We start from the raw sequence: 24,628 nt of genomic DNA on the forward strand, positions 1-24,628 counted from the left end.
CAGTTAATTCAAAATATAGAATGGAAAACTTCTTATCTATTTCTCACTTTAGATGTTGCGAGTCTTTACTCAAACATCCCCCACAATCTTGGCAAAAATGTTATAGCTAGAAGACTTTTGCTTGATGGGGACCTGGGGGACAGACACCAACGCTTCCTCACAGATTCTATTAGTTACATTTTAGAGCACAATTATTTTTTGTTCCAGGACACCTTTTACCTACAGGTGATGGGAACGGCCATGGGGACCAGGTTCGCCCCTAGTTACGCCAACCTCTACATGGGGGAGGTTGAACAACATCTTATTTGGGACAGTCCCTACGGGGCGAACCTGGTACTCTATGGTCGTTATATTGATGATCTCTTTATTATTTGGGATGGGACCCCTTCCACAGCACTTTCTTTTGTTTCACACCTCAACACCAACACTTATAATTTAACTTTTACACATCACTTAGATTCAAAGCGGATTTCCTTCCTGGACGTGACCCTTGAAGCAGAAGGTGACAAAATCACCACTTCTAACTTCACAAAAGAAGTTGGAACAAATTCATATTTGCATTATAGCAGTGCCCACTATCCGCCCTGGAAAAAGGGCATTCCAAAGGGCCAGTTTTTAAGACTCTACAGGAACTGCTCTAGCATTAGCACCTTTGACCGACAAGCTGAGGATATGAAGGAGTCTTTTCTACAAAGAGGTTATCCAAAGGACCTCATTGAACAGGCCCTTTGTGATGTTACATCCCTCAATAGAAAAGATCTTCTGACATATCAAAACAAAAATCGAAATGATACGAATTCTGATTCAAAGCAAAAACAAATTATGTTTATTTCAACATTTAATACTCATTCCAACAAAATTCGAAATATCATAGACAAAAACTTTAATATTCTTAAGCAAGACCCGTTATTAGTTGACCTGTTACCACAAAATCCCCGCCATATTTTCAAAAAAAACAGAACTCTTAAAAACATGCTAGCTCCCAGTTTCTTGAGACCGATTCCAAACCCAACCAAAGAAACTCTTCCTAACACCTGGCTAAGAGAAAAGCCTAATGGCTTTTTCAAGTGTGGAGGTAATCGCTGTATCACATGTGACCATATCCCTAAAAAATCTAATTATGAAATAACAAATAAAGAAGGCAAAGTTTACAAAATTAATTCCTTTATTAATTGTAATACCAAATATACAATTTACTTTCTACAGTGCCCATGTGGCCTTGGCTACGTAGGACGGACCACTCGGACCGTCAAAATTCGCTTTTTAGAGCACCGCCGTAACATCTGTAAAAAACTTTTGACACACAGTGTACCTCGACACTTTGCTGAAGCACATGCAGGAGACCCTAGAGGACTAAGCCTTGTGGGCTTGGAATCGGTACCAGAAACTGCTCGAGGCGGTGATAGATTTAAAAGGCTCAGTAGACAAGAAGTATTCTGGATGTTCCAGCTACACACAATTCATCCTGAGGGCCTTAATGAGGCCGTGGAGCTTAATTCGGTACTCTAACTCTTAAGTACTACTAAATATACCTACCACCGTTTCTCCCCCCCCAGTTTTTTCTACTTTCCCACCTTTTTTTTATTAATTACGACAGACCCAAATGTGGAATATCATTATACATATATATATTATATATATATATATATATATATATATATTTTTCACCATTATATATTATTATTTTTTACATTTTTTCATTTTTTGCTATTTCTTCTTGTGGATTCGCTCCTTCATTATACAAAATTTGTTGGTTCATCTAATAATGTATTAAGCACACTATAGCAACACACCTTGAATCAATTGAATATATGTGTTTGCTCACAATATATTTAATAATAACACAGTACATATAATACTATAATTAATAGAATATGAACTATATAATTAATACAACACATATACCATATATATATATATAAAACACAATATATGTATATAATTTAATATAATATAATAAATAAAAAGTTTAACACATTCTCTTGTCTGCCATATATATATTGTGAACGAATAACTAAGATATATACAAATATTTGCATGATCACCTCCATATTGTTTTATGTATTTCCATTATGATAAATTCAGTATGGCTCTAACAAGCCCCCCCTTTTTCGGCCAAAATATGTATCTTCATGACATAATTCATTTGTATCTGTATTTATGTCCGTATATATTGACTTTAATGGTTTAAATAATAAATGCTGGCTGCTAGCAATAATATCTATGTCTGCCAGCTATTACTAAAGAAACTACAATTCTAATGCTTTATATAAAATCTATCATTATCAATCATTAACATTAAAAAACAGCTATATGAACTCCATATGGTTATTTACTTTCGTTTTTTTCAGTGGTACACATATGTATGTGTTAAATTGTGTGTATCTAGGTATTCCCCAGGATCTGCTTTTTTCTTCCAAATATCGGGGAAGTGTTTTTTAGTCGCACCTACTATAACTTTCTTAGTATATAATTAACGCAAGTATCCAGCTGCTATTCTCTGTAATAATTACATGGTCATATTTGTTAACCTGTTTTTAATTAACTAATGTGTGCCTAAAGACATTTCTGTGTCATATAGCGCAGTATGGGACGGCGCTGTGCGTCCCACCTGCGTTCCATACGATCTGCCACTTTCCTCTCTAATATCGGGGAAGTATTTTCCAGCCGTACCTACTATAACCCCGTTAGTACATATTCAACCCCAGCATCTAGCTGCATTTCTCTATAAAGAGTATGGTATAATCTCTGCCAGTCCGTTTTAAAACGAACGGTCTGTGTAATAAGACATTTTTTGTGTTACATAGCGCAGTATGAGACGGCGCTATGCGTCTCACCTGCGTTCCACTGCAAAACCCGGAAGTGGACAGCCGGAAGTCGGAAGACGCCGGCTGGATACACATGAATTATAATACTAAATGGGTAATTTCGCGGCCAAGCACCGCTCGTTTTCTAAGGTATTATACTCCATTTAGAAAGAATCTGTCTCCTGCTCATAAAAAGGTTTGTGTATGACCGTTTTTTACTTGTGAATTGTTTATTGTTTGCACATGTGCACATGCTCTATTAATCAATATGGGTATATATACCCCTGCCCCCAGCCTGTTTAAACCACCTTGAAAAAGCTGCTCCTAAGCAGTGAAACGCGTTGGCCAGGCTACCCAGCCACCCACCTACCCTTCCCATCTTGCTGCTTATTTCCACACCACCTTGCCTCAAACGAAAAGGAAAAAGGGAAAAAAAAATCTTTACTTTTCCATCAGAGGAGAATAAGACCGGGACACCTATCTACCTATCTCCAATTGGAGTACCCACGTTTTGAAGGGACGCCACCTTTCTAAGGTACTCACCCTCGGTTTCTGACAGACCCCAGACATACAGAGAATCCATCTAGAGGACTTTTTCCATCATTGTTCCCATTTGGAGGACACTCTGTACAAAGGATCATATGTCCCAGTGTCAAGGAGGACTTACTAAACATCCTCAATCTCCCTCTTCAACAACCTGAGAATAAGGTGATTTATTCCAGCAATGGACGCAGCTCTTCCAATATCCCTATTTTTACATTTTTAACCCTTTCCCCATGCAATTGCACCTCATTTATATATGTATGTTTTATTAAACTAATATTGTTATTTTTATTCAATTTTTTTGTTCTGTCATCAATCTGCGCAATCTACTCCCCTATTGCTTGTATACTCAGTATCCTGCTGCAGTGCTTAGGATGTGTGCCTACTGGCAGGTCATTATGGTGTAATTACTCCGGTGTAGTCTGAGGATATACTCAGTATCCTGCTGCAGTGCTTAGGATGTGTGCCTACTGGCAGGACATTATGGTGTAATTACTCCGGTGTAGTCTGAGGATATACTCAGTATCCTGCTGCAGTGCTTAGGATGTGTGCCTACTGGCAGGACATTATGGTGTAATTACTCCGGTGTAGTCTGAGGATATACTCAGTATCTTGCTGCAGTGCTTAGGATGTGTGCCTACTGGCAGGTCATTATGGTGTAATTACTCCGGTGTAGTCTGAGGATATACTCAGTATCCTGCTGCAGTGCTTAGGATGTGCGCCTACTGGCATGTCATTATGGTGTAATTACTCCGGTGTAGTCTGAGGATAAACTCAGTATCTTGCTGCAGTGCTTAGGATGTGCGCCTACTGGCAGGTCATTATGGTGCAATTACTCCGGTGTAGTTTGAGGATATACTCAGTATCCTGCTGCAGTGCTTAGGATGTGCGCCTACTGGCAGGTCATTATGGTGCAATTACTCCGGTGTAGTCTGAGGATATACTCAATATCCTGCTGCAGTGCTTAGGATGTGCGCCTACTGGCAGGTCATTATGGTGTAATTACTCCGGTGTAGTCTGAGGATATACTCAGTATCCTGCTGCAGTGCTTAGGATGTGCGCCTACTGGCAGGTCATTATGGTGTAATTACTCCGGTGTAGTCTGAGGATATACTCAGTATCCTGCTGCAGTGCTTAGGATGTGCGCCTACTGGCAGGTCATTATGGTGTAATTACTCCGGTGTATTCTGAGGATATACTCAGTATCCTGCTGCAGTGCTTAGGATGTGCGCCTACTGGCAGGTCGTTATGGTGTAATTACTCCGGTGTAGTCTGAGGATATACTCAGTATCCTGCTGCAGTGCTTAGGATGTGCGCCTACTGGCAGGTCGTTATGGTGTAATTACTCCGGTGTAGTCTGAGGATATACTCAGTATCCTGCTGCAGTGCTTAGGATGTGCGCCTACTGGCAGGTCGTTATGGTGTAATTACTCCGGTGTAGTCTGAGGATATACTCAGTATCCTGCTGCAGTGCTTAGGATGTGCGCCTACTGGCAGGTCGTTATGGTGTAATTACTCCGGTGTAGTCTGAGGATATACTCAGTATCTTGCTGCAGTGCTTAGGATGTGCACCTACTGGCAGGTCGTTATGGTGTAATTACTCCGGTGTAGTCTGAGGATATACTCAGTATCTTGCTGCAGTGCTTAGGATGTGCGCCTACTGGCAGGTCGTTATGGTGTAATTACTCCGGTGTAGTCTGAGGATATACTCAGTATCTTGCTGCAGTGCTTAGGATGTGCGCCTACTGGCAGGTCGTTATGGTGTAATTACTCCGGTGTAGTCTGAGGATATACTCAGTATCCTGCTGCAGTGCTTAGGATGTGCGCCTACTGGCAGGTCGTTATGGTGTAATTACTCCGGTGTAGTCTGAGGATATACTCAGTATCCTGCTGCAGTGCTTAGGATGTGCGCCTACTGGCAGGTCGTTATGGTGTAATTACTCCGGTGTAGTCTGAGGATATACTCAGTATCCTGCTGCAGTGCTTAGGATGTGTGCCTACTGGCAGGTCGTTATGGTGTAATTACTCCGGTGTAGTCTGAGGATATACTCAGTATCCTGCTGCAGTGCTTAGGATGTGTGCCTACTGGCAGGTCGTTATGGTGTAATTACTCCGGTGTAGTCTGAGGATATACTCAGTATCCTGCTGCAGTGCTTAGGATGTGTGCCTACTGGCAGGTCGTTATGGTGTAATTTCTCCGGTGTAGTCTGAGGATATACTCAGTATCTTGCTGCAGTGCTTAGGATGTGTGCCTACTGGCAGGTCGTTATGGTGTAATTACTCCGGTGTAGTCTGAGGATATACTCAGTATCCTGCTGCAGTGCTTAGGATGTGTGCCTACTGGCAGGTCATTATGGTGTAATTACTCCGGTGTAGTCTGAGGATATACTCAGTATCCTGCTGCAGTGCTTAGGATGTGTGCCTACTGGCAGGTCATTATGGTGTAATTACTCCGGTGTAGTCTGAGGATATACTCAGTATCTTGCTGCAGTGCTTAGGATGTGTGCCTACTGGCAGGTCATTATGGTGTAATTACTCCGGTGTATTCTGAGGATATACTCAGTATCCTGCTGCAGTGCTTAGGATGTGTGCCTACTGGCAGGTCATTATGGTGTAATTACTCCGGTGTAGTCTGAGGATATACTCAGTATCCTGCTGCAGTGCTTAGGATGTGTGCCTACTGGCAGGTCATTATGGTGTAATTACTCCGGTGTAGTCTGAGGATATACTCAGTATCTTGCTGCAGTGCTTAGGATGTGTGCCTACTGGCAGGTCATTATGGTGTAATTACTCCGGTGTATTCTGAGGATATACTCAGTATCCTGCTGCAGTGCTTAGGATGTGTGCCTACTGGCAGGTCATTATGGTGTAATTACTCCGGTGTAGTCTGAGGATATACTCAGTAACTTGCTGCAGTGCTTAGGATGTGTGCCTACTGGCAGGTCATTATGGTGTAATTACTCCGGTGTAGTCTGAGGATATACTCAGTATCCTGCTGCAGTGCTTAGGATGTGTGCCTACTGGCAGGTAATTATGGTGTAATTACTCCGGTGTATTCTGAGGATATACTCAGTATCCTGCTGCAGTGCTTAGGATGTGTGCCTACTGGCAGGTCATTATGGTGTAATTACTCCGGTGTAGTCTGAGGATATACTCAGTATCCTGCTGCAGTGCTTAGGATGTGTGCCTACTGGCAGGTCATTATGGTGTAATTACTCCGGTGTAGTCTGAGGATATACTCAGTATCCTGCTGCAGTGCTTAGGATGTGTGCCTACTGGCAGGTCATTATGGTGTAATTACTCCGGTGTAGTCTGAGGATATACTCAGTATCCTGCTGCAGTGCTTAGGATGTGTGCCTACTGGCAGGTCATTATGGTGTAATTACTCCGGTGTAGTCTGAGGATATACTCAGTATCTTGCTGCAGTGCTTAGGATGTGTGCCTACTGGCAGGTCATTATGGTGTAATTACTCCGGTGTAGTCTGAGGATATACTCAGTATCCTGCTGCAGTGCTTAGGATGTGTGCCTACTGGCAGGTCATTATGGTGTAATTACTCCGGTGTAGTCTGAGGATATACTCAGTATCTTGCTGCAGTGCTTAGGATGTGTGCCTACTGGCAGGTCATTATGGTGTAATTACTCCGGTGTAGTCTGAGGATATACTAAGTATCCTGCTGCAGTGCTTAGGATGTGTGCCTACTGGCAGGTCATTATGGTGTAATTACTCCGGTGTAGTCTGAGGATATACTCAGTATCCTGCTGCAGTGCTTAGGATGTGTGCCTACTGGCAGGTCATTATGGTGTAATTACTCCGGTGTAGTCTGAGGATATACTCAGTATCTTGCTGCAGTGCTTAGGATGTGTGCCTACTGGCAGGTCATTATGGTGTAATTACTCCGGTGTAGTCTGAGGATATACTCAGTATCTTGCTGCAGTGCTTAGGATGTGCGCCTACTGGCAGGTCATTATGGTGTAATTACTCCGGTGTAGTCTGAGGATATACTCAGTATCTTGCTGCAGTGCTTAGGATGTGCGCCTACTGGCAGGTCATTATGGTGTAATTACTCCGGTGTAGTCTGATGATATACTCAGTATCTTGCTGCAGTGCTTAGGATGTGCGCCTACTGGCAGGTCATTATGGTGTAATTACTCCGGTGTAGTCTGAGGATATACTCAGTATCCTGCTGCAGTGCTTAGGATGTGCGCCTACTGGCAGGTCATTATGGTGTAATTACTCCGGTGTAGTCTGAGGATATACTCAGTATCCTGCTGCAGTGCTTAGGATGTGCGCCTACTGGCAGGTCATTATGGTGTAATTACTCCGGTGTAGTCTGAGGATATACTCAGTATCTTTCTGCAGTGCTTAGGATTTGCGCCTACTGGCAGGTCATTATGGTGTAATTACTCCGGTGTAGTCTGAGGATATACTCAGTATCTTGCTGCAGTGCTTAGGATGTGCGCCTACTGGCAGGTCATTATGGTGTAATTACTCCGGTGTAGTCTGAGGATATACTCAGTATCTTACTACAGTGCTTAGGATGTGTGGCTACTGGCAGGTCATTATGGTGTAATTACTCCGGTGTAGTCTGAGGATATACTCAGTATCCTGCTGCAGTGCTTAGGATGTGTGGCTACTGGCAGGTCATTATGGTGTAATTACTCCGGTGTAGTCTGAGGATATACTCAGTATCCTGCTGCAGTGCTTAGGATGTGTGCCTACTGGCAGGTCATTATGGTGTAATTACTCCGGTGTAGTCTGAGGATATACCCAGTATCCTGCTACAGTGCTTAGGATGTGTGCCTACTGGCAGGTCATTATGGTGTAATTACTCCGGTGTAGTCTGAGGATATACTCAGTATCCTGCTGCAGTGCTTAGGATGTGTGCCTACTGGCAGGTCATTATGGTGTAATTACTCCGGTGTAGTCTGAGGATATACTCAGTATCTTGCTGCAGATCTTAGGATGTGTGCCTACTGGCAGGTCATTATGGTGTAATTACTCCGGTGTAGTCTGAGGATATACTCAGTATCCTGCTGCAGTGCTTAGGATGTGTGCCTACTGGTAGGTCATTATGGTGTAATTACTCCGTTGTAGTCTGAGGATATACTCAGTATCCTGCTGCAGTGCTTAGGATGTGTGCCTACTGGCAGGTCATTATGGTGTAATTACTCCGGTGTAGTCTGAGGATATACTCAGTATCCTGCTGCAGTGCTTAGGATGTGTGCCTACTGGCAGGTCATTATGGTGTAATTACTCCGGTGTAGTCTGAGGATATACTCAGTATCCTGCTGCAGTGCTTAGGATGTGTGCCTACTGGCAGGTCATTATGGTGTAATTACTCCGGTGTAGTCTGAGAATATACTCAGTATCTTGCTACAGTGCTCAGGATGTGCGCCTACTGGCAGGTCATTATGGTGTAATTACTCCTATGTAGTCTGAGGATATACTCAGTATCTTGCTGCAGTGCTCAGGATGTGCGCCTACTGGCAGGTCATTATGGTGTAATTACTCCGGTGTAGTCTGAGGATATACTCAGTATCTTGCTGCAGTGCTCAGGATGTGCGCCTACTGGCAGGTCATTATGGTGTAATTACTCCGGTGTAGTCTGAGGATATACTCAGTATCCTGCTGCAGTGCTTAGGATGTGCGCCTACTGGCAGGTCATTATGGTGTAATTACTCCGGTGTAGTCTGAGGATATACTCAGTATCTTGCTGCAGTGCTTAGGATGTGCGCCTACTGGCAGGTCATTATGGTGTAATTACTCCGGTGTAGTCTGAGGATATACTCAGTATCTTGCTGCAGTGCTTAGGATGTGCGCCTACTGGCAGGTCATTATGGTGTAATTACTCCGGTGTAGTCTGAGGATATACTCAGTATCTTGCTGCAGTGCTTAGGATGTGCGCCTACTGGCAGGTCATTATGGTGTAATTACTTCGGTGTAGTCTGAGGATATACTCAGTATCCTGCTGCAGTGCTTAGGATGTGCGCCTACTGGCAGGTCATTATGGTGTAATTACTCCGGTGTATTCTGAGGATATACTCAGTATCCTGCTGCAATGCTTAGGATGTGTGCCTACTGGCAGGTCATTATGGTGTAATTACTCCGGTGTAGTCTGAGGATATACTCAGTATCCTGCTGCAGTGCTTAGGATGTGTGCCTACTGGCAGGTCATTATGGTGTTATTACTCCGGTGTAGTCTGAGGATATACTCAGTATCCTGCTGCAGTGCTTAGGATGTGTGCCTACTGGCAGGTCATTATGGTGTAATTACTCCGGTGTAGTCTGAGGATATACTCAGTATCCTGCTGCAGTGCTTAGGATGTGCGCCTACTGGCAGGTCATTATGGTGTAATTACTCCGGTGTAGTCTGAGGATATACTCAGTATCCTGCTGCAGTGCTTAGGATGTGTGCCTACTGGCAGGTCATTATGGTGTAATTACTCCGGTGTATTCTGAGGATATACTCAGTATCCTGCTGCAGTGCTTAGGATGTGCGCCTACTGGCAGGTCATTATGGTGTAATTACTCCGGTGTAGTCTGAGGATATACTCAGTATCTTGCTGCAGTGCTTAGGATGTGCGCCTACTGGCAGGTCATTATGGTGTAATTACTCCGGTGTAGTCTGAGGATATACTCAGTATCCTGCTGCAGTGCTTAGGATGTGCGCCTACTGGCAGGTCATTATGGTGTAATTACTCCGGTGTATTCTGAGGATATACTCAGTATCCTGCTGCAGTGCTTAGGATGTGTGCCTACTGGCAGGTCATTATGGTGTAATTACTCCGGTGTAGTCTGTGGATATACTCAGTATCCTGCTGCAGTGCTTAGGATGTGTGCCTACTGGCAGGTCATTATGGTGTAATTACTCCGGTGTAGTCTGAGGATATACTCAGTATCCTGCTGCAGTGGTTAGGATGTGTGCCTACTGGCAGGTCATTATGGTGTAATTACTCCGGTGTAGTCTGAGGATATACTCAGTATCCTGCTGCAGTGCTTAGGATGTGTGCCTACTGGCAGGTCATTATGGTGTAATTACTCCGGTGTAGTCTGAGGATATACTCAGTATCCTGCTGCAGTGCTTAGGATGTGTGCCTACTGGCAGGTCATTATGGTGTAATTACTTCGGTGTAGTCTGAGGATATACTCAGTATCCTGCTGCAGTGCTTAGGATGTGTGCCTACTGGCAGGTCATTATGGTGTAATTACTCCGGTGTAGTCTGAGGATATACTCAGTATCCTGCTGCAGTGCTTAGGATGTGTGCCTACTGGCAGGTCATTATGGTGTAATTACTCCGGTGTATTCTGAGGATATACTCAGTATCCTGCTGCAGTGCTTAGGATGTGTGCCTACTGGCAGGTCATTATGGTGTAATTACTCCGGTGTAGTCTGAGGATATACTCAGTATCCTGCTGCAGTGCTTAGGATGTGTGCCTACTGGCAGGTCATTATGGTGTAATTACTCCGGTGTAGTCTGAGGATATACTCAGTATCCTGCTGCAGTGCTTAGGATGTGCGCCTACTGGCAGGTCATTATGGTGTAATTACTCCGGTGTATTCTGAGGATATACTCAGTATCCTGCTGCAGTGCTTAGGATGTGCGCCTACTGGCAGGTCATTATGGTGTAATTACTCCGGTGTAGTCTGTGGATATACTCAGTATCCTGCTGCAGTGCTTAGGATGTGCGCCTACTGGCAGGTCATTATGGTGTAATTACTCCGGTGTAGTCTGAGGATATACTAAGTATCTTGCTGCAGTGCTTAGGATGTGCGCCTACTGGCAGGTCATTATGGTGTAATTACTCCGGTGTAGTCTGAGGATATACTCAGTATCCTGCTGCAGTGCTTAGGATGTGTGCCTACTGGCAGATCATTATGGTGTAATTACTCCGGTGTAGTCTGAGGATATACTCAGTATCCTGCTGCAGTGCTTAGGATGTGTGCTTACTGGCAGGTCATTATGGTGTAATTACTCCGGTGTAGTCTGAGGATATACTCAGTATCCTGCTGCAGTGCTTAGGATGTGTGCCTACTGGCAGGTCATTATGGTGTAATTGCTCCGGTGTAGTCTGAGGATATACTCAGTATCCTGCTGCAGTGCTTAGGATGTGTGCCTACTGGCAGGTCATTATGGTGTAATTGCTCCGGTGTAGTCTGAGGATATACTCAGTATCCTGCTGCAGTGCTTAGGATGTGTGCCTACTGGCAGGTCATTATGGTGTAATTGCTCCGGTGTAGTCTGAGGATATACTCAGTATCCTGCTGCAGTGCTTATGATTTGTGGCTACTGGCAGGTCATTATGGTGTAATTACTCCGGTGTAGTCTGAGGATATACTCAGTATCCTGCTGCAGTGCTTAGGATGTGTGCCTACTGGCAGGTCATTATGGTGTAATTACTCCGGTGTAGTCTGAGGATATACTCAGTATCCTGCTGCAGTGCTTAGGATGTGTGCCTACTGGCAGGTCATTATGGTGTAATTACTCCGGTGTAGTCTGAGGATATACTCAGTATCCTGCTGCAGTGCTTAGGATGTGTGCCTACTGGCAGGTCATTATGGTGTAATTGCTCCGGTGTAGTCTGAGGATATACTCAGTATCCTGCTGCAGTGCTTAGGATGTGTGCCTACTGGCAGGTCATTATGGTGTAATTGCTCCGGTGTAGTCTGAGGATATACTCAGTATCCTGCTGCAGTGCTTAGGATGTGTGGCTACTGGCAGGTCATTATGGTGTAATTACTCCGGTGTAGTCTGAGGATATACTCAGTATCCTGCTGCAGTGCTTAGGATGTGTGCCTACTGGCAGGTCATTATGGTGTAATTACTCCGGTGTAGTCTGAGGATATACTCAGTATCCTGCTGCAGTGCTTAGGATGTGTGCCTACTGGCAGGTCATTATGGTGTAATTACTCTGGTGTAGTCTGAGGATATACTCAGTATCCTGCTGCAGTGCTTAGGATGTGTGCCTACTGGCAGGTCATTATGGTGTAATTAATCTGGTGTAGTCTGAGGATATACTCAGTATCCTGCTGCAGTGCTTAGGATGTGTGCCTACTGGCAGGTCATTATGGTGTAATTACTCTGGTGTAGTCTGAGGATATACTCAGTATCCTGCTGCAGTGCTTAGGATGTGTGCCTACTGGCATGTCATTATTTTTTATCATCTATATAATTTTATAGAATTTTTTGGGCTAGTGTGGCCCTTGCCACAAATATCTACAATGGGATGGGACTTCAGGAGGGTAGAGATGTAATAGTGCTATCGTTAAGGCTGGGTTTAGGACGAGGCCCATAACTTTATTGATCAGCTGAAAGACATCTATGCAGTAGTTACGCAGTGAGGGGCAGGACTATAATACATGATAGAGGTGGCCTACCTCACCGCAGGCCCCCCCAGCAGAGTTTGGAGCAGGACGGCGAGTAGGTATGTAACCTATCAGGCGCGAGGTACAATCTGTTAAGCAGTTTGACGTCTATTTCCGCGTGGTTCAAGTATCTGGACATTTGAAAGGACGAACTATATATCCGTTCCCGAAGAGTAGCATTGGATGTTAGGGATTTGGGCAAATTAACGATTACATCATACCAGAAAGAAATTTCCTTACCCGTCCGAGCTGATGTTAAACAGGACATGACTGAGGTAGCTACAGCATTAGGAGGGTGACTGGGGCGAGGCAGGCTCTGGAACCAGTGTCGGATCTGGATATAATGAAATAATTCATTGGGTGAGATGGCAAAGCGGTCCTGAAGCTGAGGAAAAGTGAGCAAAGTATGCCCATCTAAAATGTCACCCAGTACACGTGTGTTACACTGGAGCCATGGAGATAAATTCAAGTTGGGAACCAATCTGGCAATGGCTGTCATTGACAATGCCGCGATAGGGGGCTATGGTCAGGCAATTTGGAAACCAATTTTTCTCACGTGCGTATAGCAGAGGAGGTAGAGGGGAGTAAAGGTAAGTTTAGTGGTCGTATGTGCCTTGGTGTCCAAAGGATATCTGCGAGGAACACAACCCAGGGAGGTGTAAGGGGTGTGGCTATCCAGTATTTTAATTGAGCTTGGATGCAAGCATCCTGGTAAGCAGACAGATCGGGAAGAGCCAGACCTCCACGGTGTCTAGGCAAGACCATACGGGAGTAATCTAACTTAGGTGGGTGAGATTTCCACAGATATTTAGTGAGTATAACCCTACATGTGTCCAAGTATTTCTTGGGAAAACTGAAGGGAACTGTTCTGAATAAGTACATTTTGTAGCAAAGACATTTTGAAGGCAGCTAAGCAACCCAGCCATGAAATTTCATAAGAGAGCCAAGACGAGGTCAAAGCTTGGAGGGCAGTAATGAGGGGAGGTAAGGTCACATCAAAAACCGCTAAAGTAGAGGTAGGGATGTGGATGCCCAAGTCTATAATGGATTTGGTGTTCCAATTGTATGGATAGAGGGAGCATAAGGTTGCCACATCCGTCTCGGGTAAGTTTATTGGCAAGGTATCAGATTTAATAATATAATAGGAAACCGCACTAAACATAGACCAAAGGTCATGTAAGTGTGGGAGAGAGGAGGTGGAGCTGGTGAGAAAAAGAATAACATTGTCCGCAAACAGACACAGCGTATGAGCGGTCTGGCCACAAAATAATCCTGGAAATTTGCTATCTGATCTAATTTTAGCTGCAAGGGGTTCCATTACTAATACAAAGATCAGGGGTGACAGGGGGCAACCCTGACGGGTGCCATTGGATATAGGAAATGTGTCAGACAAAAAGCCATCGCTAAACACCCAGGCTGTGGGGGAACTATATAAGGCCATAATGGCCGACATTATTTGACCGCTAAAATCAAATTTGGACAGAACAGCCTTCATGTATAGCCAATTCAACCTATCGAAGGCTTTCTCTGCATCTAGTGAAAGTAACAGGAAGCCTTCGGTATCTGAGAGGGAGTCAATCAGGTTAAAGACTCTACAGGTGTTATCCGAGGACTGTCTGCCGGGCACAAATCCCACCTGGTCAGAGTGTATTAGGGAGGGTCAATAAACATTATGTCGGGTTGCAATTAGTTTGGCGTATAGTTTAACGTCTCCGTTAAGTAAAGCAATTGGTCGGTAACTCTGACAGCGGGTGGGGTCTTTCCCTGGTTTGGGGATCGTAATTATTCGAGCCTCAAGCATTTTTGTAGGGCAGCTACCCACCCGAGCTACTTCATTAAAAAGCCTAGACAACATCGGGGAGAGCAAATCTCGATACTCTCTGTTGAATACGTTTGTGAAACCGTCCGGTCCGGGGGCCTTATTATTTGGTAGAGAATTAATGGCAATATCAATTTGGGATGAGGACCAAGGGGCATTCAACTCCTCTAATTTATCCAATGGCAAGGAGGGCAGGTTTATAGATGAAGGGAAGTTCTGAATGAGTGCAGGAGTGGGCTGGGGGGGAAGCATCTGTATTTAAATTGTAAAGCTGTATGTAATATTGTGTGAATTGATGAGCAATATGCAATACACTAGATACGATTGCGGGCCTGCTGGGCCCGAAGTTTCCGGGCTAGCATCCTTCCGGGTCTATTCCCCACTAAATACATTTTCTGTCTAAGTCTATTCAGGGCGATTTGGATTCCTTGGATCGAAGTGCAGATGTGATGGGGGCTAGTGCCCTACGATTTTGGATTGTAAATGCAGAGAAGTCCGGAAACAGCTGGATTCCGCCTAGACCGTCAGATACCTCTGCTTCTCGGGCTGCCTGAAGAATACGCTCTTTTGTGGTGAAAAAGTGGTCTCTCAGCAGAGTGTCGCTGGAGAGCGAGGCAGGGAGGGACCTGGGATTCGGGAGGCGGTGAACTCAGTCAATAAGCAGCTCATTATCGCTCGCTGAAGGTAACTTTCTAAACAGGGACATCACATAACCCAACAGCTCCGCATTAGTGACCGAATCTGGGATTCCTCGGATCTTTATATTGTTCCTCCTGGAACGATCCTTAAATCTGCCACCTTAATTTTAAAGGGATTATAGTTCGGCTTGCTGGTGTTCATGAGCGGGTGCCGGACATGGTCCCGACAGTCGGGATCCCGACAGTCATTTACCCGATGTCGGGATCCCGACTGTCAAAACTCCAACAGATGGCCACCCGCTATTCTCCCTCGTGGGGGACCACACCCCCCATAGAGGGAGAATAGAACAACCTAATTGTGGCCCAATTAGGTCGTTGTGCGAGGAAATCAATTCTTGTATTTTATGCTCTAGGTGATCCGTCCGGTCTCCAATAGCTGTAAGCTCAACCTTGACCTCCCGTAAGATCTTGAGAGAGGTCCAACTTGAAGGCCACTAGTACTTGGCAAAGGGTTTTGACTGTAAGGGGCTCAGAGGAGTTTGGATCTATGCCCGATAGTGAGAGTGGTAATTGGGTAGTATTGCCTTGTCCCGGCCATCTAGGCGAAGCGGGGGTCTGCCCATCTTTTGCAGTGAGGGAGGTGCGGACGATTCTCTGAGGTCGGGAAAGACACAGGGGGTGGCAAAGTGCCTTTGATCTTCTTAGAAGGCATATTTGCATGTGGGCAAGAGCCAGCGAGGAAGTAATGTAAATTTCTGCAAGTGAGCAGTAAATGGGAGTTGTATAGTGTTGGTTTCCCAGTCAACTATAGCGTAATCATAGCGACCCTGGGTGGTAAGCAAGGAAAGCATCACATTACATTCGTACAGACAGACACGAGCCACACACGCTGGCAGTAACGATCACAATTACTTAAGTGTACTCACACAGTACTGGGCACAAGGGACCGTGAGTGCAGGTGAGGGGTACCTGGATAGGTTATGCGTGTGCAGTCCAGGTCAGGAGGATCTTGGTCAATGTAGATGGGCAGCAGTGTGGGCACTCCAACCAGCAGGTAAGGGGTACAAGAGTGATGGCTGCAGCTGATAAACAGCACAGTGGCAGGACCAGCCCATGGGTCCAACTTTATAAATGCCAGTGAGAGTCGCTGCCCCTGCTGCCGAAAAACACAGTCACCCTGGGAGCCTGGGTGAGAGATAGGAGCTCAGGAGTCAGCTCAGAGGTACAGGCCCAGAGGGGGAGGCTCCGTGTGACAGGAGCTGCAGCCTCTGTGCATGGACGGGAGAATCCAAGATGGCCGTCGGGTGCTGGCAGAGTCAGCAGACCCGTGCTGTGTGAGCTCCCCAGGAGAGTAACTGGTGCTCCCGCTACTTGAGGAGGGCTGCGCCGGCTGCAAGGATCCCAGGAGGGTAAGCAGCAGGGGGGAGATCTCCGATCCTCCGTTGGGTCCCGTTCGCGGCCGCTCCTGGAAGTCGGCGCCGGCGGCGGGAATCACGCAAGTCCCTGGCCTGGAGGCAGCAGGTAGGCTGCAACCTGCAGGACCCTCTTAATAGGGTGCCTGACTCCACAGACCTTACCTAGCGCACCAGCAGGGGTAGAGGGGAGTGGGGTTGTTCAGCAGGAGGCTGCAGGGCTGTCAGAACACTGAGGGGGCTGGATGCTTTAGGAAGGGGCCCAGAGCTGAGGAAAGATGTGGCTGCTTTCCATATATACCAAGCCACGCCCACAATCTGGTGTATTCTGAAGATCTACTCAGTATCTTGCTGCAGTGACAATTATTTGTGCTGCTCAGGAAATGTATTAGTGGTCTGTAACCATCTACTGTGGAATATGCTTGTGGTACTGGGAAGAACTGCGCAGGATTTCAGGAAAAATATTTAAAAAGTTGTGATTTAAATGTTTTCCTTAGGTTCACTTACTGTATGTGGTGAGAAACATGATTCACTTCTGTTTACCCACATATTCTTAACTGGTAGCCACAAGCACTGATTTGGCCTATTTCATTGGCCATAAATAACTTGAATTTTTACTGGACCACCAACCTGCGGCACCCTTGCAAGTGCTCCAAGGCACCCCAGGGAGCCTAGGCGCACAGTTTGGGAACCACTGGACTAGCCTATCCCTCCTCCTCCTAACCTCTTTCGCTCCTCCTATCCTGCCTAACCTACCCCTACATCCGTACCTACTTAACCTATTGTTTTTCGTTCATCCACCCACCTCCTTTTAGTCTGTTAACTCTTATGAGTAGGGCCCTCCTTCCTCACGTACTCACCCTACCTCTTTACCTCACCAGTGCTCCTGTCCTGTTGTTCCCTTCCTCTACTTCATCTTCTATCTCCTCGACAATTTTGACACCTACTTCAGAATTGATGCTGATTTTAGTTCTATCAGCTATACCCCTATTTATGCTGCATTTTATCAACGCACCCTGTACGTTACCTTGTAATTTGTTTTTATGTTTGCTATGTACGGCGCTGCGGACACTTTGTGGTGCCTTATAAATAAACAAACTACTACTACTACTAATGTCACCGGGTCTCCTCCCACTGACTAATGATGGAATCACTGCGGCAATGTCCCTTGTAGGAGCAGCACCAGGCTGCGGGGAGGCTGTGGGGAGAGCTGAGAACATTGGTGTAAGAGGAGATGTTGGCTCCAGCGTTACCCACGTGGCAGTCTGAGCTGACAGAAGCGGGTATAGAATAGGATAATACTGTAAAGACTGAACAAGGAGAATATGTGACTGTGATTGGTACACAGAAGCCTACGCAGCTGCCATGTCTGAGGTTACAGACCTGGTAACCATCACACGTGAGCAGCTGCCCAGCCAAGATGAGACACGGCCACCGGAGCCATTGCAAGGTCCTCAGCAACCACCTCACCATACACGGCACCATCACAGAAATGGGGAACATCGGCTCCCTGATTCTATGGTCACGCAGACTGGCCGCTGCAGTACCGATACTGGCCCGTGTTTCTCTACATACATGGTCACAGCTGATGGCAGGAACACGCCCTGATAATGACAATGACACTCCTGCCGCCACTTCCTGTTACCTCCCCCAAGCCGTCCCTTCCTGTCATTCACTCTCCGAGTACTCACTGCGGCAGCATCACAGAGTTACCCTCTGTTCTGTACTTAGTGATTATTACTCACCTGTACTGATACCTGCAGGGATTTCCTCCTCCTTACACTGCTGGTCACCCACCACATCCATCTCTTCTTCTCCCTCTTTATTTTGTTCTTTAATATTGGTCAGTGCTTCACCCTAATTAAACCACAAAATAAATACATTAATAATGTCTGAATATTACTGATGGGGGGCTGCTAAGAACATATATTACATGCATCTTCACATCTATGTTTATATGTGCTGGCAGTGTATTTGGGATAGGCAGCAGCACTGTGTATATCTCCTGGCCAGCTTGTCCAGCATCAGGAGCCCTGTACCCAGCAGAGGTGTAAGCCAAGGTCTCAGGTGCTGATTACCCAGCTGTTGTTCCCAGCAGGCTGCAAAAGCTGCTTAAAATAGGAAATACAGTCCATTACATTCTGTTATAGTTCATAGCTTTTATGATTTCGTACAATCCATGAATGTATATGTGCTACAGGAGGGGTAGCAACAGGAAATGGGACAGGCTAGAACCAGATAGATGACTGAACTGGAACCGGTTAGGTGTGCTGCTGCTGGTTTGTTATTTAGCTGTTGCTAAGCAACCTGGTCTGATTTTTCTCATTAGCTGATTACCTGTCATTAGGGATTCTGACCAGCTGCTCCCTGCTGGTTATATTTCCTGTTTTGTTCCACAGCAGTGGCTTCTCACTGTGCAGTCTGTTGGTTAGTGTTCCAGCCTGAGTTCCCAGCCGTGGGTCTGCTGTCCAGACTCCACGTGCTGCTGCCTTGCCTTAGTTTGCTGTTGGAATTGCTGTTTCTGAGTCCAGTAACAGTCCTGTAGGACACAGGCCCTGCAGAACCTAGGAGGTTGAGATAAGTGCACCCCCTTGCCATCATTGTGCCTTACTAGCATTCTGTGAGAGATTCTGTTTAGAGTTTTTTTGTCTCTCTTCCAGGTCAAGTGGCTTCTAAAACACTGTGCGCCTTTGTACTTGTTAATTATTTTGTGTAACATCTTTATGCATTGTTGCATTTACCAGCATTATACTTGTGAGTTACTTTTGTTTAACATCTTCATGCATAGTAGCATTCATTAACACTGCTCGTGTGTATGTTGTTATTTCCTATACTAGCATGCAGAGTGGTTTTCCATATTTTGTACACAGAGCAGAGGGGTCATTAGTTCTGTGCTTTTACCTTCTGACTAGGCCTGGGTTGTTAGGTCTACACCAACTAGGTTTGGTCGACAAGCACTGGGTCGACATGGGCAAGGTCAACACTGTTTTTTGACCCGAATGTCAAATCAGTCGACATTGACACAGTTTGAAGTACACTGCATAACCCCGCATTGCTCGCAATGCTTTGGGCACATTATTTTATTCTCCCACCACACCCTAGTGGATGGTAGTGCATGAAATACTGCCTGCCGGCACATGTCGGCTCAAAAAACAGTGAAAAACCCCATGTGGACCTTTTGACTGTCAACCTATTGCTTGTGTCGACCTACTTACCTGTCGACCTAGACCCATGTCAAACCAGTTGGTGTAGACCTAATGACTGTATCCCTTAGGCCTTTAGAGTCCGTTTGGGGGTCATTCCTCAAATTACCCATTGGGAACAATTGTGCCACTTTCTGTTTGCTTGTTTACTGGGTTTTAGTTAGTTTTTCCTCTTGTCCAGTTTAGAGGTATTAGGCACCTTGTTCCCTAGAATACCTGGTGGCACCGGGCTGGGGCCGGACACAAACATGGCTATTATAGGTGAAGCCTTAAGGCCCACACACACTAGAAGATTTTCACTTCAAAAGACTTTGCCAAAATCTATGATAGATATATCTTTCACCAAAGTAGTGCGTACACACTGAGCTATTTTCCCCAAAGAGCAAGAGCTTTTCAGGAGGCGAAAGACTTTGCTGAAAATCTTTCATAGAAAAGGCTATTTACATAATGGGCGGGGTTTATATATATTACTGTATTGCCAGTAATGTATACATTATTGCTGACACTGTCCACCTGCGCCAGATTTTTTATATATATATATTGACGATATCATTGATTGTGTACCCCCGAACTTCAGAGGAGGTGACAGAGGCCGCCAGCTCCTTCAACTTGAAGCGAGGTGGATCTATAAACTACAAACAGTACAACCCCTCGGTTTAAATGAACAACTGTCCTACACATGCTTTTTGTAAAACAGTTGACACAATGTCGACCATGTAGCCTGCTGACCACACATCATGCACACAACCCGTGTAATTAGCACAGTCCTTACAATTACCCTAACTTGTCCATTCTGCTTCTTACTCTGAGTGCCAGGCTTGATTGGCACCCCACAGGACATTCAGTTTACCCCACTGCCTTGTTCCTAATTAATTGATGAGCGCTCTTCTGCAACATCATGCTCGTAATATGCGTCGCTCTATAGCGCTTGCCTACTTACATACTTTGTGATTAATGTAGGATTCCTTGCGTGAAATATGTATGCCCAGTGCCCACCATTGTTTATATATGTGTATGCCCACTGACCACCAATGTTTATGTGTATGCCCATTGCCACTAATGTTTGTTTATACAGGTTATTCCGCAGAGACATAACAGAACCATATTGATTACTGGGCTGGAACTGGATAGTAACTAAATAGGAACCAGACTGATGACGGAAACAGAAGGGGGATCGGTGACAAGACTGGAACCGGATGTTTGCTGCTAGGAACAAGTCCCCGTGTATCTACATTGGAACTGAAAGCTGGAGCAGAGCACAGATGTGAAGTAACCAGACTGGAACCGTGCGGATACAAAGTACCAGGGAGCTCAGCACCAAGCTGTTACTTCTGCAGAAGCGACATTGTACTGGCATATTGGGTTGGTCAGGAAGTTCCCTTTATAGTACTGTGTGTTCACCCATTGGAAGCTGCTAACAGCTGATCTGGGTGCAGGGCCCTGAGTGGCTGAGGAAAGTCAGGTGACCGATTTCAACATGGCTGCACCCATAATGGTGTTTAGGAGGGAACTCTAGCATTCAATATATTCAGTATTACAAGATCACCAAATGTATTATGTTTTACAGTTGGACAAGTATAAAATGTTTAGTATAGATCTGCTTATTTCATCTTTTTGTGCGCCTGATAAGTGTTCCTTAACTCTGGGCACTGACAGCGCTGTGCAGGTACAGCATGAACAAACTTCGCTGCCAGCTGGGAGTGTGACATCACCAGCTCCGTCTTTTTTATTTTTTACTTCAATAACTTATGCAAAATGGGTTCCACTAAGTACAGATGAAAAGAAACCTCCCCGGTCAGGTCCCTGTGTCAGTAATAGAGATAAGAGTGATGTCACTGTGACGCTCCCAGACCCCCTCACCTCCCAGTCAGGTCCCTGTGTCAGTAATAGAGATAAGAGTGATGTCACCGTGACGCTCCCAGACCCCCTCACCTCCCCAGTCAGGTCCTTGTGTCAGTAATAGAGAGAACAGTGATGTCACTGTGACGCTCCCAGACCCCCTCACCTCCCCAGTCAGGTCCCTGTGTCAGTGATAGAGATAAGTGTGATGTCACTGTGACGCTCCCAGACCCCCTCACCTCCCCAGTCAGGTCCCTGTGTCAGTGATAGAGATAAGTGTGATGTCACTGTGACGCTCCCAGACCCCCTCACCTCCCCAGTCAGGTCCCTGTGTCAGTAATAGAGATAAGAGTGATGCCACTGTGACGCTCCCAGACCCCCTCACCTCCCCAGTCAGGTCCCTGTGTCAGTAATAGAGATAAGAGTGATGTCACTGTGACGCTCCCAGACCCCCTCACCTCCCCAGTCAGGTCCCTGTGTCAGTGATAGAGATAAGAGTGATGTCACTGACGCTCCCAGACCCCCTCACCTCCCCAGTCAGGTCCCTGTGTCAGTAATAGAGATAAGAGTGATGCCACTGTGACGCTCCCAGACCCCCTCACCTCCCCAGTCAGGTCCTGTGTCAGTAATAGAGATAAGAGTGATGTCACCGTGTCGCTCCCAGACCCCCTCACCTCCCCAGTCAGGTCCCTGTGTCAGTAATAGAGATAAGAGTGATGTCACTGTGACGCTCCCAGACCCCCTCACCTCCCCAGTCAGGTCCCTGTGTCAGTAATAGAGATAACAGTGACGTCACTGTGATGCTCCCACACCCCCCTCACTTCCCCAGTCACACGCAGAGGTCCATAGGGGCGCAGCCACACGCAGAGGTCCATAGGGGCGCAGCCACACGCAGAGGTCCATAGGGTCGCAGCCACACGCAGAGGTCCATAGGGTCGCAGCCACACGCAGAGGTCCATAGGGTCGCAGCCACACGCAGAGGTCCATAGGGGCACAGCCACGCGCAGATCCATGGGGGCACAGTCACACGCAGGTCCATGGGGGTGCAGCCACACGCAGGTCCATAGGGGCACAGTCACACGCAGGTCCATAGGGGCACAGTCACACGCAGGTCCATAGGGGCACAGTCACACGCAGGTCTAAAGGGGCACAGCCACACCCAGGTCCATAGGGGCACATCCACACCCAGGTCCATAGGGGCACAGCCACACCCAGGTCCATAAGGGCACAGCCACACCCAGGTATATAGGGGCACAGCCACACACAGGTATATTGGGGGCAGTGTCACACATGTATATAGGGGCACAGCCACACCCAGGTCTATAGGGGCACAGCCACACCCAGGTCTATAGGGGTACAGTGAGTCAGGTGTAACTTTTTCCCCAGCACCGCTCACACCGACACTGCAGCACTTACACCCCGCTGGCCGCCTCTCCCGGAGCTCCGAGTCCGGACACTTCTCTGCGGCGGCGCCGCCCGCTACTTCCCTCTTCTGGAGACTCCGAGAAAATGGCCGCAGCGCGGCAGCGAATACACCGAAAGTGATCATGTTCCACTAGTGACTGTGACGCGTCCAATGGAACCGCCGCCTGCAGCGCCCTCTGCCGCTGGGGAGCTCTCTGTGCCGTTGCCGGGCAGCAGCCGGGGAGGTGACAGTGCTCAGCCGTGCACGGAGCCGCCGTCACTGGGGAGACCCCGAACCCGCTGCTGCCGCCCCCGGACACACTGGCTGCTGCTGCCTGTATATAGCCCGGATTAGGGGGCAGATATTACGCCCGCTGGCTCCCTGGTAGTGTTGGGAGGTCAGGGGGCGGAACGCTGGGAATATCAGTGACAATCAGTTTATCGATTAATTAGAAAAAACATCACCTCCATCATTTCCTGAGCAGGATGATCAGTTCTGTAACAGGGCGCAGATGGCCTTAGTTACCGGATCTGGAGCAGACAAACTCAGCCAGATGTCTCAGGGTACAAAGCACCTTAGATACCCATTGTGGGTGCCGGGCAGGGTACAGACCACCATATAAGATTGTTCTGGATGTGTGAATGGGGCGTAGACCACCTTAGCCATTTCTAGTGGCAGACACCACCATAGACAGATGTGCCGAATGTTGACCACCTTAGATAGCCATTCTAGGTGTAGACCACCTGAGCAAGACCTCCTTATTTATTTAAATGCCACATGGTGTGAAGACTACCTTAGTTAGCTGTTCTGTGTGTTGGAACAGGATGCAGACCGCCATAGCTGTTTCAGATGCTAGAATGATGAGCAAACCACCTTCACCAGGTGTTCCGGATACCAGAGTAGGGCGCAGACCACCTTAGCCAACCATTCAAGGTACCAGAATAGGGTGCAGACCACCTTAGCGCAGAGTAGGGCGCAGACCACCTTACCAACCATTCAAGGTACCAGAATAGGGTGCAGACCACCTTACCTAACCATTCAAGGTACCAGAATAGGGAGCAGACCACCTTAGCGCAGAGTAGGGTGCAGACCACCTTAGCCAACCATTCAAGGTACCAGAATAGGGTGCAGACCACCTTACCTAACCATTCAAGGTACCAGAATAGGGAGCAGACCACCTTAGCGCAGAGTAGGGCACAGACCACCTTAGCCAACCATTCAAGGTACCAGAATAGGGAGCAGACCACCTTAGCTAACCATTCAAGGTACCAGAATAGGGAGCAGACCACCATAGCTAACCATTCAAGGTACCAGAGTAGGGCGCAGACCACCATACCCAACCATTCAAGGTACCAGAATAGGGAGCAGACCACCTTAGCGCACCTTAGCCAACCATTCAAGGTACCAGAATAGGGAGCAGACCACCTTAGCTAACCATTCAAGGTACCAGAGTAGGGCGCAGACCACCTTAGCCAACCATTCAAGGTACCAGTATAGGGCGCAGACCACCTTAGCCAACCATTCAAGGTACCAGTATAGGGCTCAGACCACCTTAGCCAACCATTCAAGGTACCAGAGTAGGGAGCAGACCACCTT

General features: G+C 46.7%; 1 protein-coding gene across 1 annotated transcript in view; it reads right to left on the reverse strand.

The window, feature by feature from the left end:
- The window catches only part of LOC146007439 (uncharacterized), a 94,845-nt gene extending 71,490 nt beyond the window's left edge, over positions 1-23,355 (reverse strand). The window contains exons 1-2 of the mRNA XM_083145787.1: positions 23,044-23,355; positions 18,331-18,442 (exon numbers count right to left, since the gene is read on the reverse strand). Of these exons, the coding sequence (XP_083001913.1) occupies positions 18,331-18,391 (61 nt within the window). The 5' untranslated portion in view covers positions 18,392-18,442; positions 23,044-23,355. The remainder of the gene's footprint in view (positions 1-18,330; positions 18,443-23,043) is intronic.
- Positions 23,356-24,628: the final 1,273 nt, after the last annotated feature.

This window comes from Crinia signifera, chromosome 6 (genome assembly GCF_055691185.1).
Source record: "Crinia signifera chromosome 6, ASM5569118v1, whole genome shotgun sequence".
Lineage (NCBI taxonomy): Eukaryota > Metazoa > Chordata > Amphibia > Anura > Myobatrachidae > Crinia > Crinia signifera.